The 17205-nt window shown below is 40.1% G+C and overlaps 1 protein-coding gene across 2 annotated transcripts in view; it reads right to left on the reverse strand.

Moving 5' to 3' along the window:
- Nucleotides 1-14657, reverse strand: part of LOC133558988 (polyunsaturated fatty acid 5-lipoxygenase-like) — a 43943-nt gene extending 29286 nt beyond the window's left edge. The window contains exons 1-6 of one of the 2 annotated variants that reach the window (XM_061910248.1): nucleotides 14401-14657; nucleotides 8489-8687; nucleotides 8334-8415; nucleotides 8147-8269; nucleotides 7979-8085; nucleotides 3186-3358 (exon numbers count right to left, since the gene is read on the reverse strand). In XM_061910248.1, coding sequence (XP_061766232.1) covers nucleotides 3186-3358; nucleotides 7979-8085; nucleotides 8147-8269; nucleotides 8334-8415; nucleotides 8489-8687; nucleotides 14401-14550 — 834 coding nt within the window. In that variant the 5' untranslated portion in view covers nucleotides 14551-14657. The remainder of the gene's footprint in view (nucleotides 1-3185; nucleotides 3359-7978; nucleotides 8086-8146; nucleotides 8270-8333; nucleotides 8416-8488; nucleotides 8688-14400) is intronic. The other variant, XM_061910247.1, reaches the window with a different exon arrangement.
- Between the last annotated feature and the right edge of the window lie 2548 nt (nucleotides 14658-17205).

Raw genomic sequence — 17205 nt, forward strand, 5'->3', positions numbered from 1 at the left:
CGTAAAAATAAAAAAAATGTACGACGGAATGACACAGAAATACCCATTTTTTTAATATATATGTATAGATTTATTTATTAAAGGTAAATTGAGCATATTAGCTATTTCTGGCAATTTATTGAAGTGTGTATCAAATTGGTATCCCTTCGCATTAATCAGTACCCATGAAGTAGCTCTTGGTTTCAAAAAGGTTGGTTCTAAGGGTACGCAGCATCGACTGACGAGACGCGGGGCCGCCATCTTGGAGTGGTGATCCGCTCCACTCGGTGCAATTTATTTGGGAGGAGTAATGAACTGTCACCGTGTTTAATTCATTTTACTTCACTGAATACCACTGATTTTCACACGTTATTTGTCATAGCTATGATAAAGGACACATGTTATGGCATTTTTTTATTATTATTCATAGTTTGCTTTACAGTAATATAATATTATTTTATGCCATAAGTGACCAGACGTCCGAGATCAAAACTGGGAATATAATCAAAGAGAAGGGGGGAAAACAGTCAGCTATTTTTAAGTTGAAAAACAATATGATTAGGTTATATATACATGCATATATCCTACATCAGGGGTCACCAACCTTTTTGAAACCAAAAATGACTTCTTGGGTACTGATAATGCGAAGGGCTACCAGTTTGATACATATTTAAATAAATTGCCAGAAATAGCCAATTTGCTCAATTTACCTTTAATAAATAAATCAATATATATATAAAAAAAATGGGTATTTCTGTCTGTCATTCCGTCATACATTTTTTTTCCTTTTTGTAGGTTTTTTGTAGAGAATAAATGATGGAAAAAACACTTAATTGGATGGTTTAAATGAGGAGAAAACAGGAAAAAAATGAAAATTTAATTTTGAAAAATAGTTTATCTACAATTTCGACTCTTTAAAATTCAAAATTCAACCGAAAAAAAAGAAGAGAAAAACTAGCTAATTCAAATCTTTTTGAAAAAAATTCAAAAAATAATTCAGGGAACATCATTAGTAATTTTTCCTGATTAAGATTAATTTTAGAATTTTGATGACATGTTTTAAATATGTTAAAATCCAATCTGCACTTTGTTAGACTATATAACAAATTGGACCAAGCTATATTTCTAACAAAGACAAATCATTATTTCTTCTAGATTTTTTAGAACAAAAAATGTTAAATAAATTCAAAAGAAATAAGATTTTGAATTTGATTCTACAGATTTTCTAGATTTGCCAGAATAGTTGTTTTGAATTTTAATCATAATAAGTTTGAAAAAAAATTCACAAATATTCTTCGTCGAAAAAACAGCAGCTATAATGAAGAATTAAATTAAAATGTATTTATTATTCTTTACAATAAAAAAATAAATTTACTTGAACATTGATGAGGAAGGAATTTAAAAGGTAAAAAGGTATATGTGTTTAAAAATCCTAAAATAATTTTTAAGGTTGTATTTTTTCCTCTAAAATTATCTTTCTGAAAGTTATAAGAAGCAAAGTAAAAAAATAAATGAATTTATTTACAAGTGAAGACCAAGTCTTTAAAATATTTTCTTGGATTTTCAAATTCTATTTGAGTTTTTTCTCTCTTAGAATTAAAAATGTCGAGCAAAGCGAGACCAGTTTGCTAGTAAATAAAAAAAATAAAAAAAATAGAGGCAGCTCACTGGTAAGTGCTGCTATTTGAGCTATTTTTAGAACGGACCTGCGGGCTACTCATCTGGTCCTTACAGGCTACCTGTAAGGCTACCTGGTACGTTAATGTTAAATCTTACTTGTGAAAAGTAATCCCCCGATTCCAATTTTCAATAGTCAGCACATTTGAGCAGGAAAACGCATGAACACCAGCCCGGCATTTTTGTTTTCTACCTGTCATCTGTCAGTTTAGGCTGCTCGCCGGCTCCTCATCACCACTTCAAGATGGCGGCCGAATTTCTCGCGTCACAGCAGCCAATGCTGGGTCTCCTTATAAGATGTCTGTGGTACCATCCACCACACCGCGATGCAAATTGGGGCAGAAATTCGGGGTCCATGGCACGATCGCGTTAAATACAATATTGCTTTATATTGGGCCACGTTTTATCCAACTGGGAGTGTAAATAAGGCCTCACTTTTAAAGGCCTACTGAAATGAGATTTTCTTATTTAAACGGGGATAGCAGGTCCATTCTATGTGTCATACTTGATCATTTCGCGATATTGCCATATTTTTGCTGAAAGGATTTAGTAGAAAACATCCACGATAAAGTTCGCAACTTTTGGTCGCTAATAAAAAAAAGCTTTGCCTTTACCGGAAGTAGCAGACGATGACGTCACCGGTGTGAAGGCTCTTCACATACTCACATTGTTTTTAATGGGAGCCTCCAACAAAAACAGCTATTCGGACCGAGAAAATGACAATTTCCCCATTAAATTGAGCGAGGATGAAAGATTCGTGGATGAGGAAATTTAGAGTGAAGGACTAGGAAAAAAAATTAGAATAAATAAATAAAGTAAAAAAAAAAAAAGGTGATTGCATTGGGAGTGATTCAGATGTTTTTAGACACTTTTACTAGGATAATTCTGGGACATCCCTTATCTTTCTATTGTATTGCTAGGGTTTTAGTGAGTTAAATAGTACCTGATAGTTGACGCCAGTCTCTGAGAGAAGTCACAAAGCTGCAGCAGGACAGAAGCTTCGCTGATCTCCGGTCAGAGGCGACTTTCTACCACAATTCTTCTCACCGAAAACTGCCGGTTGACAAGTGGTCGGGAACCATGTTCGCTTGACCGCTCTGATCCATCGTAAAGCTTCACCTCCGGGAATTTTAAACAAGGAAACACCGTGTGTTTGTGTGGCTAAAGGCTAAAGCTTCCCACCTCCATATTTCTACTTTGACTTCTCCATTATTGATTGAACAAATTGCAAAAGATTCAGCAACACAGATGTCTAAACTACTGTGTAATTGCGCGATGAAAAGAGACAACTTTTAGCCGCAAGTGGTGCTGGGCTAATATGTCCCCTCCAACCAAAAACGTCATCATTCCGCGACGTTTTCAACAGGAAACTCTGTGTTGCAATGTTAATATTTCATCATTGATATATAAACTATCAGACTGCGTGGTCGGTAGTAGTGGGTTTCAGTAGGCTTTAATAGTCTTCTCCAGTGCAGTTATTCCACGGCATCACTGTCAAGACACTTAGCAAAAAACGACGGTGCACCTACCTGTACTTCCTGTTCCAAAGTCAAATTCCTCTTGAGGCTGGGAGCAACCATCTCATTGGTAACAGGAAACTTGTCAGGAACTTTGGTGCACTTTTGGATCATCACGGGATTGCAGCCGTTCAGGAATTGATAGCTAAAAATGTAATCATCCTTCCAGTGCTCCATCACATACTCTGCATAACGAACAAGCAGTATCAGTTAAATGGTGACGTGTGTTTTGAGATGGTCTGCTGTGCTAATGTGTCACATCTAATCCTCTGCTGTGTTTATACAAAACCCAAAACCAGAGAAGTTGGCACGTTGTGTAAAATCGTAAATAAAAACAGACTACAATAATTTGCCGATCCTTTTCAACCTATATTCAATTGAAATGACTGCAAAGACAATATACTTAACATTCGAAACCGAGCAACTTTATTTTTTGCAAATATTAGCTCAATTGGAATTTGATGCCTGCAACATGTTTCAAAAAAGCTTGTGCAAGTGGCAAAAAAGACTGAGAAAGTTGAGGAATGCTCATCAAACACTTATTTGGAACATCCCACAGGTGAACAGTCTAATTGGGAACAGATGGGTGCCATTGGGTATATAATCAGCTTCCATGAAATGCTCAGTCATTCACAAACAAGGATGGGGCAAGGGTCACCACTTTGTGAACAAATACATGAGAAAATTATCAAACTATTTAAGAACAACAATTCTCAACGAGCTATTGCAAGGCATATAGGGATTTCACCATCTACGGTCCATAATATCATCAAAAGGTTCATAGAATCTGGAGATATTACTGCACGCAAGTGGCAAAGCCCGTGCACGACCTTCGATCCCTCAGGCGGTACTGCATTAAAACTCTACATCAGTGTGTAAAAGATATTGCCACATGGGCTCAGAAACGCTTCAGTAAACCACTCTCAGTAACTACAGTTGGTCACTACATCTGTAAGTGCAAGTTAAAACTCTACTATGTAAAGCGAAAGCCGCTTATCAACAACACCCAGAAACGCTTCGTTGGGCCCGAGCTCATCAAGATGGATGATGCAAAGTGGAAAAGTGTTCTGTGGTCTGACGAGTTCACATTTCAAATTGTTTTCAGAAACTGCGGACGTTGTGTCCTACGTACAAAGAGGAAAAGAACCATCCGGACTGTTATAGGCGTTATTAGACTCTTATAAGTTCAAAAGCCAGCATCTGAGATGGTATGGGGGTGTATTAGTGCCCAAGGCATGGGTAACTTACACATCTGTGAAGGCACCAGTCATGCTGAAAGGTACATACAGATATCGGAGCAACATATGTTGTCATCCAAGTAATGTCTTTTTCATGGACGCCCCTGCTTATTTCCGCTACACAATGTCAAGCCACATTCTGCACGTGTTACAACAGCGTGGCTTTGTAGTAAAAGAGTGCGGGTACTAGACTGGCCTGCCTGTAATCCAGGCATGTCTCCCATTGAAAATGTGTGGCGTATTATGAAGCGTAAAATACGACAACGGAGTACATCAAGCTGTACATCAAGCGAGAATGGGAAAGAATTCCACCTCAGTTCCCAAAATTTTACTGAGTGTTGTTAAAAGGAAAGACCATGTAACACAGTGGTAAAAATGCCCCTTTGCCAACTTTTTTGCAATGTGCTAAATCTTAAATGAATGGTTATTTTCAACAATAATATGTTTCTCAGTTCAAACATTAAATATCTTGTCTTTGCAGTCTATTTAATTGAATATAATTGAAAAGGATTTGCAAATCATTGTATCTATATTTACGGTAAGGTATAGGATGGCTAGTATACCACACATATGATAGTGTATGCTATGCGATGGTATGTTATCATACTAATGCTATTCTATGCCGTGTTATCGTATATTATGGAATCAAAGTAGAGTAGTACCTCAACTTACAAGCTTAATACTGAAAGTGCAAAAATTACCCAGCATGGAAATTAACGAGTAAATTAATATAACTATCACTATGTGAATACTGTGCACGCGGGCCTAAGTTATCACACATATTGTAGGATACTTTGAAATAACAGCTTACAGTTCATTTACCAAATATTTTATTTTATGTGAACTATTATTTACAATTACACAGTCTTGATGAGATAAGAGTTTAGCGATTTGAGGGTCCATCTTTTGCCCATTAAGGTGTTTTTCGACCTCTAGTGTACCGTGAGATACTGTTTGGTGCGCCGTGGGAAATTGTGTAATTTCAGCTAATTGGTCATAAAAATATTTTTTGCAAACCTATAATTAAAATCCGCAGAAAATGCTCTTCCATATCAGTAGGTAGCTAATTGCCTTGTAAGCGTACTTTGAGACAAGATAATTAATGATGCATGGATGGTTATGGTTGAAGTCATATCGAACAATTGCGTCAGGTATTTGATAACTCGTGATAAATTTGATATTATATTGTCAATATAGGCCAGGGGGTCGGGAACCTTTTTGGCTGAGAGAGCCAAAAAGCCAAATATTTTAAAATGTATTTCCGTAAGAGCCATATAATATTTTTTTTTCACACTGAACACAACTAAACACGTGCTTTTTTTAAGTAAGACCAACATTTCTAGAGTATAATAGGTCTCTTATTCATTGTAATAACATTGTTATTATGAAGCTAAATGTGGAGGGGGCGTGGCCCGCGGGCCTGCAGCGAACTAGGGTGTTCCAGGACCGGCCTCGAAATCAGCGAGAGCTGTGTAGATGGCCCACCTGAGCCTTGTTATCTAATCACCTGTCGCTCTGTTATAAGCAGCAGCCAGGAGGAGAGACGGGGTTGGGGCTGGAGCCAGAGCGCGAGCGAGAACGAAAGACAAAAAGACAATTGCTGGAAAGCAACTGAGAGACTTATTGAAAAATAAAACAATAGTGTAACCCTGAAACGGGCTCTCATGTCGGTGCTTGGTGGTCTGAAGAACCCCCAGGAGGTCAAGCCCCACACTAACCAATAATAAATAACTTCTTAACGCAACGTCTTGAACAGGTGCGGTAGTAAACGGATGGATGGACTAAAAATGCATGAGAATGTTTTATGTTTTGAACATTATTTTTAACACTTATTACAAGTGGAAATATTCATTACTTCTCATGTTAAGCAATGTCAGCTCAGATTTATCCGAGAGCCAGATGCAGTCATCAAAAGAGCCACATCTGGCTCGTGAGCCATTGGTTCCCTACCCCTGATATAGGCTATTCAGTTTATTTTTTTAAATTTTTTGCTGGTGGTTTGCCCCTGCATTTTTTAAATGAAAAAAAAGTGCCTTGGCTCAAAAAAGGATGAAAAACACTGACTTAAAGTATGTATTTCTAATCGAGCTCTTTAAGCTCAACCAATCACAGCTTTTGAAATGACTCATCAACCACATCTTCTCACGAAGATAGGAGTTTCTGTCCATTCCTTGCTCAGAGTTCCCTGAGAATGATCTGGAATCACTCCTAAGCTGAGACTCCTTGCTATGATGTTTCAAATTAAACTGGGAGCTCTCTGAGAGGATTCCCAGAATCTTTAGGAGTACCCGCCCAGATGTTCTTGAAAGGTCTTACAGGGTTCGCTGTGACATTTTCCACGTCTACTAAGGGCGGGAATGCTTGTAACTTAAAGGCCTACTGAAACGAGATTTTCTTATTTAAACGGGGATAGCAGGTCCGTTCTATGTGTCATACTTGATCATTCCGCGATATTGACATATTTTTGCTGAAAGGATTTAGTAGAGAACATCGACGATAAAGTTCGCTACTTTAGGTCGCTAATAGAAAAGCTTGCCTTTACTGGAAGTAGCAGACGATGACTTCACCCGTTGATGGCTCCTCACATTCTCACATTGTTTTTAATGGGAGCCTCCAACAAAAATAATTATTCGGACCGAGAAAATGACAATTTCCCCATTAATTTGAGCGAGGATGAAAGATTTGTGTTTGAGGATATTGATAGCGATGGACTAGAAAAAAAAAAAAATACGCAATTGCATTGGGACGAATTCAGATAGTTTCAGACACATTTACTAGGATAATTCTGGGAAATCCCTTATCTTTCTATTGTGTTGCTAGTGTTTTAGTGAGTTTAATAGTACCTGATAGTCGGAGGTGTGTGTCCACGGGTGTCCTGATGCCAATGTCTCAGGGGAGTCGACGGCAGCTTTATGAACGGCACAAGCTCAGCTGATCTCCGGTAAGAGCCGACTTTTTACCACAATTTTCTCACCGAAAACTGCTGGTTGACATTTGGTCGGGATCCATGTTCGCTTGACCGCTCTATTCCATAGTAAAGCTTCACCTCCGGGAATTTTAAACAAGGAATCACCGTGTGTTTGTGTGGCTAAAGGCTAAAGCTTCCCAACTCCATCTTTCTACGTTGACTTCTCCATTATTAATTGAACAAATTGCAAAAGATTCAGCAACACAGATGTCCAAAATACTGTGTAATTATGCGGTTAAACCAGACGACTTTTAGCTGTGTGTGTGCGCAGCGCTAATATTTCCTTACAGTCCGTGACGTCCCGCGTACACATCATCATTCCGCGACGTTTTCAACAAGAAACTCCCGGGAAATTTGAAATTGCAATTTAGTAAACTAAAAAGGCCGTATCGGCATGTGTTGCAATGTTAATATTTCATCATTGACTTATAAACTATCAGACTGCGGGGTCGGTAGTAGTGGGTTTCAGTAGGCCTTTAAATACTTGCTTGCAACTTAAAAATACTCTTGTCTCAAAACACTCTTAAATTGGGGCACTCTTAAGTTGTTGAGGTACCACTGTACGCTATTATACAACATCATGAGAGGTATATGCAGACCTGAAGTTGGGTTTTTGATTGTACAAAAGATCTTCTCAATTTCAGCCAAGCTGCTCCACGAGGACTGGAACAAGTTCATGAAGTGGTTCACACACAGGTTCCCCATTCTGTAAAACCCGTGTTGTATCAGAGTTTGAGCTGGAAGCTGCTGTTAGAGGCAGTACTTACGCTTTTGCATAGTTCAATGCAAAGTCCCCTTCTTTGTCGCTCTCAAACTGGATGTCTCGAGGCAAATTCTTTTGTCTGTTTGCATCTATGCTCCTCGGAAAGCCCGGCTGCCACTCCATCCATCTGCAAGTTACAATTTGTGACAGAGCGCAGATGCAGCCTTCCTCGGGGCACGTTATATCCTTACCTGTAGATTTTGCGCCTCATTTCCAGCTCGTTTTGCCTGTGCTTCTTAAGGAGACTTATCTTATCATCCTGAGGCAGGAAAGCTAAACACAGTATAAATGCATAATGCAATGAATAGAATCGGCACTGTAGTTTGGGATTATGATCGATATCTACCTCGTCCTTCCCGCAGAGTCACTTCCTTGCCATCCAGCAGCCATCGGTAGCAGGGGAACTCCACAATTTCTCCGTCTGGGGTCTTCACGGAGACGTACCTGCAGTACCAGTCATCCAGCACCAAGTGCTTCTTCTTCTCCAGCTTCACCAACATAAGCTCACCCAGGTTCTCTTGCACCTCCACTGGGTAGGACTGCACCTACAAATCATACACAAGTTTTGTTTACATTCAATACAGGAGCTTGGTTAATAAAAATCTCTCTTGAGTTTGTTAGTTTAGTCGTTTACAGTAATGTACAACTGGACTGAGAGATGTTTTTAGGAGTTTTGCAGTGAAATCAGGCGGAAAGCACACCATTAGACCCTTTTCCACCAAAAGTTCAGGAACTATTAGTTTCTGGATCTAGAGCAGGGGTGCCCATTACGTCGATCGCGAGCTACCAGTCGACCGCGGGGGGTGTGTCAGTCGATCTCGAGCCAGGCTTTTAAAAAAAATAGACCTAAAAATTAGTGATCATCAATCTTCACCAAGACGTCACTTAAATGACATTCACGGTACCGGAGGGTCTTGTGAGATGACGCTGGCTGCTGCAAGATCATTATTAATAAAATATGACCGAGAGGAAGTGCGAGAAACACTTTTTATTTCAACAGACTCTCGCGCCGTACCTTCCGTCAAAACTCTAAAGGCCGACTGCACATTTCCTATCTTCACAATAAAAGCCCTGCTTCATGCTGCCTGCGCTAACTAAATACAGAGTCTCGGAAAACTGGCGTGCACAAGCGATCCCTCAGAAAGCTGGCGTGCACATCACTTGTGCACGCCAGCTTTTCGAAACTCTTATTTTGTTAGCGCAGGCAGCATGAAGCAGGGCTTTTATTGTGAAGATAGGAAATGTGCAGTCGGCCTTTAGAGTTTTGACGGAAGGGACGGCGCGAAAGTCTGTTGAAATAAAAAGTGTTTCTCGCCTTCCTCTCTGTCATTTTTTCATAACAATGAACTGGCAGCAGCCAGCGTCATCTCACAAGACCCTCGGGTGCCGTGAATGTCAATCAAGCAAGCTACGGAATTTGCCGCCAATGTATTTCTTGTAAAGTGTATGGAAGCTGGATGAATTAGATGCCAAAAAACAACCACTTTCATGTGGTATTGTACAGAAAGGACAACTTTTTTTGTCCTCCATTTGAAAATGTGGGCGTTATCATCATTACTGTCTGATTCCAATCAATGCAAGTCATCAGAATCAGGTAGTACACCAACTTATATTCTTGTCTTCGTGAAAGAAAGACATCTATATGTGTTACACATACTTGTATTATCATTAAACACATTTAACTTGTTTACAAAAATGTCTCTTTCATAAATAAATAAATATAAATGATATATATAAATGAGGTAGATCCCCTAAAGTTGGTCTATTGAAAAGTAGCTCGCCTGCAGAAAAAGTGTGGGCACCCCTGATCTAAAGGTTCCTGTAGAAGTGTGTGGTTTGTGTTTCCACCGCGTTTCACAGTTCATAGTAGTTTATACAAAGTATGCTGATGACGTATGGAGGAGTGGTTTAGAATATTTAAATTCTGATACCAGGTAAATAAACAAACAATATTAGGTCACGGTAATTTTGTTAAAAAGTAGGTAATTGAAATACAGAGCAATCATAAACAAAAAGACATGATTTATTTTAAAAAAAAGTGTACTGAATTGTTCATTAAAAATTCAGGCTTTTGTCCGCAACGTTCAACAGTCTGAAAGTCGTTCTCTCTGTAAATGATGAATTCATGAGGGTCAGGTAAATCATCTTGGTCCATTTCATCTGTAAATAACAATATATAAAATATATATATATACGGCACAAGCTCAGCTGATATCCGGTAAGTGGCGACTTTTTACCACAATTTTCACACCGAAAACTGCTGGTTGACATTTGGTCAGGATCCATGTTCGCTTTACCGCTCTGATCCTTAGTAAAGCTTCACCTCCGGGAATTTTAAACAAGGAATCACCGTGTGTTTGTGTGGCTAAAGGCTAAAGCTTCCCACCTCCATCTTTCTACTTTGACTTCTTCGTTATTAATTGAGCAAATTGCAAAAGATTCAGCACCACAGATGTCCAAAATACCGTATAATTATGCGGTTAAAGCAGATGACTTTTTGCTGTGTGTGTGCGAAGCGCTAATATTTCCTTACAGTCCGTGACGTCACGCGTGCACGTCATCATTCCGCGACGTTTTCAACAAGAAACTCTCGGGAAATTTGAAATTGCAATTTAGTAAACTAAAAAGGCCGTATTGGCATGTGTTGCAATGTTAATATTTCATCATTGATATATAAACTATCAGACTGTGCGGTCGGTAGTAGTGGGTTTCAGTAGGCCTTTAAATACTTGCTTACAACTTAAAAATACCCAAGCAACAGCTCTTGTCTCAAAACACTCTTAAATTGGGGCACTCTTAAGTTGTATATATCATATAAATAATGATAAATGGGTTGTACTTGTATAGCGCTTTTCTACCTTCAAGGTACTCAAAGCGCTTTGACACTACTTCCACATTTACCCATTCACACACACATTCACACACTGATGGAGGGAGCTGCCATGCAAGGCGCCAACCAGCACCCATCAGGAGCAAGGGTGAAGTGTCTTGCTCAGGACACAACGCACGTGACGAGGTTGGTTCTAGGTGGGAATTGAACCAGTGACCCTCAGGTTGCACACGGCCACTCTTCCAATGCGCCACGCTGTCCCTGGCGTGGCGCATTGGGATATATAATATATATAATTGGGATATATATATATATAATATATAATATAAATATTGGGATATATTATATATATATATAATATATATATATACATATATAATATATAAATAATAAATGTCAGTCTTTATCTCACGTAGATGACATGAACACATCGGCTTTAGCGTTAACTTGTTAGCATTAGCATTCAATTCACTCTGTTTGAGGCTAATAACTACGCAAATGGAGTTTCACTGACTATTTGTACAACAGGTAATAAAGTAAATAGTTAACATTTGATGTCGTTCCACTCGTGTTCTGCCTCCTTTTTTCTACATTTATCCGACAAAGTCAGAGTAGTAAGCCGCTGAGGTCGCCGCTTCGAGTCTTGCTTAGTACTCCACCGTAAATACATTTAAAAGAGTCCATCCACTTTTCGTATGAAAATACATTTTGTAAAAACTAAGAAACAACAATACACTGCATATTCTGTAGTTTAAAGACTACGACTGAGTAAAAACACTTGAAAATAGTTCCACTGATTATCAATCAAAGTTGACTTATATAGCCCTAAATCACAAGTGTCTCAAATGGCTGCTCAAGCCACAAATAAATCCTCGGCTCGGATCCCACCCTGGGCGACCGGTGCAATGGACGTCAAGTGGATCTAGCACAGGGGTCGGCAACCCTCGGCTCCGGAGACGCATGCGGCTCTTTGGCAACTCATGCGGCTCAGCTGCACAATCGCCAACCCCCCAGATTGTTGCGGGGAGATTCCGGAATTCAATGCCTCTCCCCGACGTCAACGTTCTCCAATTTGCACTCGGACTACAATATTAACGGCGTGCCATGATAACATTACTCTTAACGTCCTCTTGAACGTCATCGCGCCCGCCATTCACAGAATGCTATTTGCGTTCTCTTGAACGTCATCAAACCCGCCATTCACGGAATGCTATTTGCGTGCCGACCGAACACATGGAATTCGCTGCTTATCGGCACATTTATGAGATTGCAAGGCATACTGGGTGACACAGAGCACACTGACGGTTGTGATATAAACAACTTTAACACCCCTACTAATATGCGCCACATTGTGAACCCACACAAAAGAAGAATGACAAACACATTTCGGAGAAAATCCTTGCAGTAACACAACATAAACGCAACACAACAAATACCCAGAATTCTTTGCATCCATGACACTTCCTGACTATGTTATATACCCCCGCGAGCACCAAATCCCCCCCCCCCCCGCGTGGTTGAGGTGCAAAACATGGATGCAAAGGATTCTGGGTATTTGTTGTGTTGCGTTTATGTTGTGTTACTGTGAGGATTTTCTCCCGAAATGTGTTTGTCATTCTTCTTTTGTGTGGGTTCACAATGTGGCGCATATTAGTAGGAGTGTTAAAGTTGTTTTATATGACAACCGTCAGTGTACTCTGTGTAACGCAGTATGCCTTCCAGTCGTGTGCGTGCATCAACGGAAGCCTCTCACAACGTGTTGCTGGACGAGCAAGCAGTTTGTACATGTTGTAGTAGGTGTTTAATGCAATGGCTTCATGGCATGCCCTTATTCTTGTCATCTGGGTGACCACCAGCAGATATTGGCGAGAATAGTTGTGGCTCCCATTGTCTTCCTCATTTTGTGAAACGGGTCGAAAGGTTGCGAGCCCTGATCTAGCATAATATTGTGAGGGTCCAGTCCATAGTGGATCCAACACAATAGTGAGAGTCCAGTCCATAGTGGGGCTAGCAAGAGATAATTTTGAGCGGAGACAGGTCAGCAGCGTAGGGACGTCCCCAACTGAAGCACAGATGAGTGGTCCACCCTAGGTCCCGACTTTGGACAGCTAGCGCATTTTTTGTGGTCACCGAATCTGTGCCTCCCCTCCTCCACAAAGGAGAGGGGGGCAGGGCAGAAAAGAAACAGCAGATCAACTGGTCTAAAAGGGGAGGTCTATTTAAAGGCTAGAATATACAAATGAGTTTTAAAATGGGACTTAAATGCTTCTACTGAGGTAGCAGCTCTAACTCTGACCGGGAGGCATAGAAAACACTCTATAGCCTGCAGACTTTTTTTGGGCTCTGGGAATCATTAATAAGCCGGAGTTCTTTGAACTCACATTTCTTGCCGGGACATATGATACAAAACAGTCAGCAAGATAGGATGGAGCTAGACCGTGTAGTATTTTATACGTAAGTAGTAAAACCTTAAAGTCACATCTTAAGTGCACAGGAAGCCAGTTTACTTGTTCTTGTCAAAAGTCTGGCAGCCGCATTTTGTACCAACTGTAATCTTTTAATGCTAGACATAGGGAGACCCGAAAATAATACATTAAAGTAATCGAGACGAGACGTAACGAACGCATGAATAATGATCTCAGCGTCGCTAGTGGACAAAATGGAACAAATGTTAGCGATATTACAGAGATGAAAAAGGCCGTTTTAGTAACACTCCTAATGTGTGACTCAAAGGAGAGACTTGGGTTGAAGATAATACCCAGATTCTTTACCGAGTCGCCTTGTGTAATTGTTTGGTTGTCAAATGTTAAGGTGGTATTATTAAATAGGTGTCGGTGTCTAGCACAGGGGTCGGCAACCCGCGGCTCCGGAGCCGCATGCGGCTCTTTGAACACTCTAATGTGGCTCAGCTGCATAATTGCCGACCTGTTTTCTCCGGAAGATTTCTGGAGTTTAGTGCCTCTCCCAGAAATCACCCGGGTCAGACAATCTCTGATTTTCACCCGGTCTATAATATTGAGGGCGTGCCGCAATGGCAATGCCTTTAAGGTCCTCTAAAACATGTCATCGCGCCCGCTTTTACGCCTTGCTATCCGCGTGCCAGCCGGTCACATGTAGTATGCAGCCTCTATTGATAAACGAAAGCGACTGCAAGGCATACTTTGTCAACAGCAATACAGGTTACACTGAGAGTTGTGATATAAACAACTTAAACACTCTTACTAATATGTGCCACACTGTGAACCCACACCAAACAAAACACAAACACATTTCGGGAGAACATCCGCATTGTAACACAACATAACAAATACCCAGAATCCCATGCATCCCTAACTATTACGGGCTACATTATATAATTTGCAGCATAGGAACCAGATAACTTCAGAGTTCTTTGTTCTGTGCCTTGTTGCCTTTGGAGAGTCACTTACCGCTCCCCTCTCCAAGTCATTGTGCAGAGCTTTATCCAGCAGAGTCCTCTTGCTGCACCGCTCAATGGCCACCAGTGTTATGTAGACGTAATTGTCCGTCCCTGCAAAGCGTTGCTCCCCAGTGCTAATGGTCACCGTGTACGTCGGCATCTCTGCTGGTATTCAGGATCAAAACAAAAATGAACCAGCTGAAAAAGGCGATGCAGGGCATGTTCAGGCTTCTCCTCACGCCACAGGAAACCGCAGTGGCACTCCCTATAAATTATGTCCTCTTCAGATTATTAGACACAGGAAATCCGTCTTTATCACTCCAAACAGACACTCCTAACTTTTGAGTGACACGGCAGCTATGACGTGTGTTTGCAGTGTCTTTCTTAAATTTTGGCATTATTGGCTTTATTTCAACAACAAATGTTACGGTACATTAAACACAATTATTATTGCAATCTGTCACACGGCGGTGAGGGAAGTCGTTTCTTGGTTTTTCCGTCTTGTGATTTACGTGTTTTATTTTGAAAAGCTACCCTTTTGTTTCAGACCACGGGCCCTTCCTCTTGTGTCACCAGTCTGACGTCATCCCTGATTCCTGGTTGTTTCCACCTGTTCCCCATCACCCCCACATCCTATTTAAACTCACTTCTCCGTTTGTCCTTCGCCAGATCGTCTCGTCTATCGTGCCTTTCTAGCGTCCATGTCCATGTCCTTGATTAGCTCCTTGTCTTGCTCCTGTTTTCCTAGTTACCCTAGTTTTTGCTGTAATTTTGAGTTTACTTTTTCCTCCTTCGAGCGTCCTTGGTTATCCTTTGTCCTCCTAATTGGTGAGTTTTTGTTTTTCCAAATTTCGAATTTATTGCCTCATTGATTGAGTGATTTTTTGTTCTTTATAGTTAGTGTTTATATATAGGTCGTTTTGGTGTTTTTTCCTCCTGTTGGAGCGCTTTTCGTTTATTCTTAATATTCTTTTTTTGTTAGAATTTCCATCCATTCATCCATCTTCTTCCGCTTATCCGAGGTTGGGTCGCGGGGGCAACAGCCTAAGCAGGAAAACCCAGACTTCCCTCTCCCCAGCCACTTCGTCTAGCTCTTCCCGGGGGATCCCGAGGCGTTCCCAGGCCAGCCGGGAGACATAGTCTTCCCAACGTGTCCTGGGTCTTCCCCGTGGCCTCCTACCGGTTGGACGTGCCCTAAACACCTCCCTAGGGAGGCGTTCGGGTGGCATCCTGACCAGATGCCCGAACCACCTCATCTGGCTCCTCTCGATGTGAAGGAGCAGCTGCTTTACTTTGAGTTCCTCCCGGATGGCAGAGCTTCTCACCCTATCTCTAAGGGAGAGCCCCGCCACACGGCGGAGGAAACTCATTTCGGCCGCTTGTACCCGTGATCTTATCCTTTCGGTCATGACCCAAAGCTCATGACCATAGGTGAGGATGGGAACATGGATCGACCGGTAAATTGAGAGCTTTGCCTTCCGGCTCAGCTCCTTCTTCACCACAACGGATCGGTACAACGTCCGCATTACTGTTAGAATTTCCTTAGATTAGTATTCCTCCTTATTTTTGTGGAGTGATTTTAAGTTAATTGTTTATCCTCGGAATTATTTTTCCGCGTGTTGATTATTCTTGTGAAAAACCTTTTTGCATTGGAGGTAAAAAGTTGTTTCAAAATAAAAGCTCTATTTTTTTTTTTAACTTCTTCTCTGCATCTGGGTCCTCTCCTTACTCCGAGTCGTAACACAATCGAAGAACAATTTTGGCCTTAAATAAAATAGTGAACATACATGACAACTTGTCTTTTAGTCGTAAGTAAACAAACAAAGGCTCCTAGTTTGTCTGCTGATGTACGTAAGATATTGCTTCATTTATCGTTTTATTATTTGGTCAAAATTATTAATGAGCTGAAATAATTGATTATTAATTCACTTGTTCATTTACAGCTTTTTTCCCAGAGCTGTCACCATGTTGAACTCTAACTTATAATAATAATAATTCACCCCTATACAATATCCTGCTCTAATACCCTTCGAGTGCAATATTGATGTTTATTACTTCGGTCCTCTTGTCTTGTTCTGTATATTGTACAGTATATTGTATTAATATAGTGTTTTGTATATTGTACAGCAGTGGTTCTCAAATGGAGGTACGCTTACCCCTGGGGGTACTTGAAGGTATGCCAAGGGATACGTGAGATTTTTTAAAAATATTCTAAAAATAGCAACAATTCAAAAATCCTTTATAAATACATTTATTGAATAGTACGTCAACAAAATATGAATGTAAGTTCATGAACTGTGAAAAAAAAATGCAACAATATAATATTCAGTGATGACAGCTAGATTTTTTGAGGACATGTTCCATAAATATTGATGTTAAAGATTTAATTGTTTGTGAAGAAATGTTTAAAATTAAGTTCATGAATCCAGATGGATCTCTATTACAATCCCCAAAGAGGGCACTTTAAGTTGATGATTACTTCTATGTGTAGAAATCTTTCTTTATAATTGAATCACTTGTTTATATTTCAACAAGTTTTTAGTTATTCTTATATCTTTTTTCCCCAAATATTTGAAGAAAGACCACTACAAACGAGCAATATTTTGCACTGCGATACAATTTAACAAGTCAGAAACTGATGACATAGTGCTGTATTTTACTTCTTTATCTCTTTTTTTTCAACCAAAAATGCTTTGCTCTGATTAGGGGTTTCTTGAATTAAAAAAAGTTTACAGGGGGTACATCACTGAAAAAAAGGTTGAGAACCACTGTTGTACAGGATTGCTTGTTATTTTTATTGGACAGTAGTCTGTTT

The sequence above is a fragment of the Nerophis ophidion genome, linkage group LG09, assembly GCF_033978795.1.
Source record: "Nerophis ophidion isolate RoL-2023_Sa linkage group LG09, RoL_Noph_v1.0, whole genome shotgun sequence".
NCBI classification, from domain to species: Eukaryota; Metazoa; Chordata; class Actinopteri; order Syngnathiformes; family Syngnathidae; genus Nerophis; species Nerophis ophidion.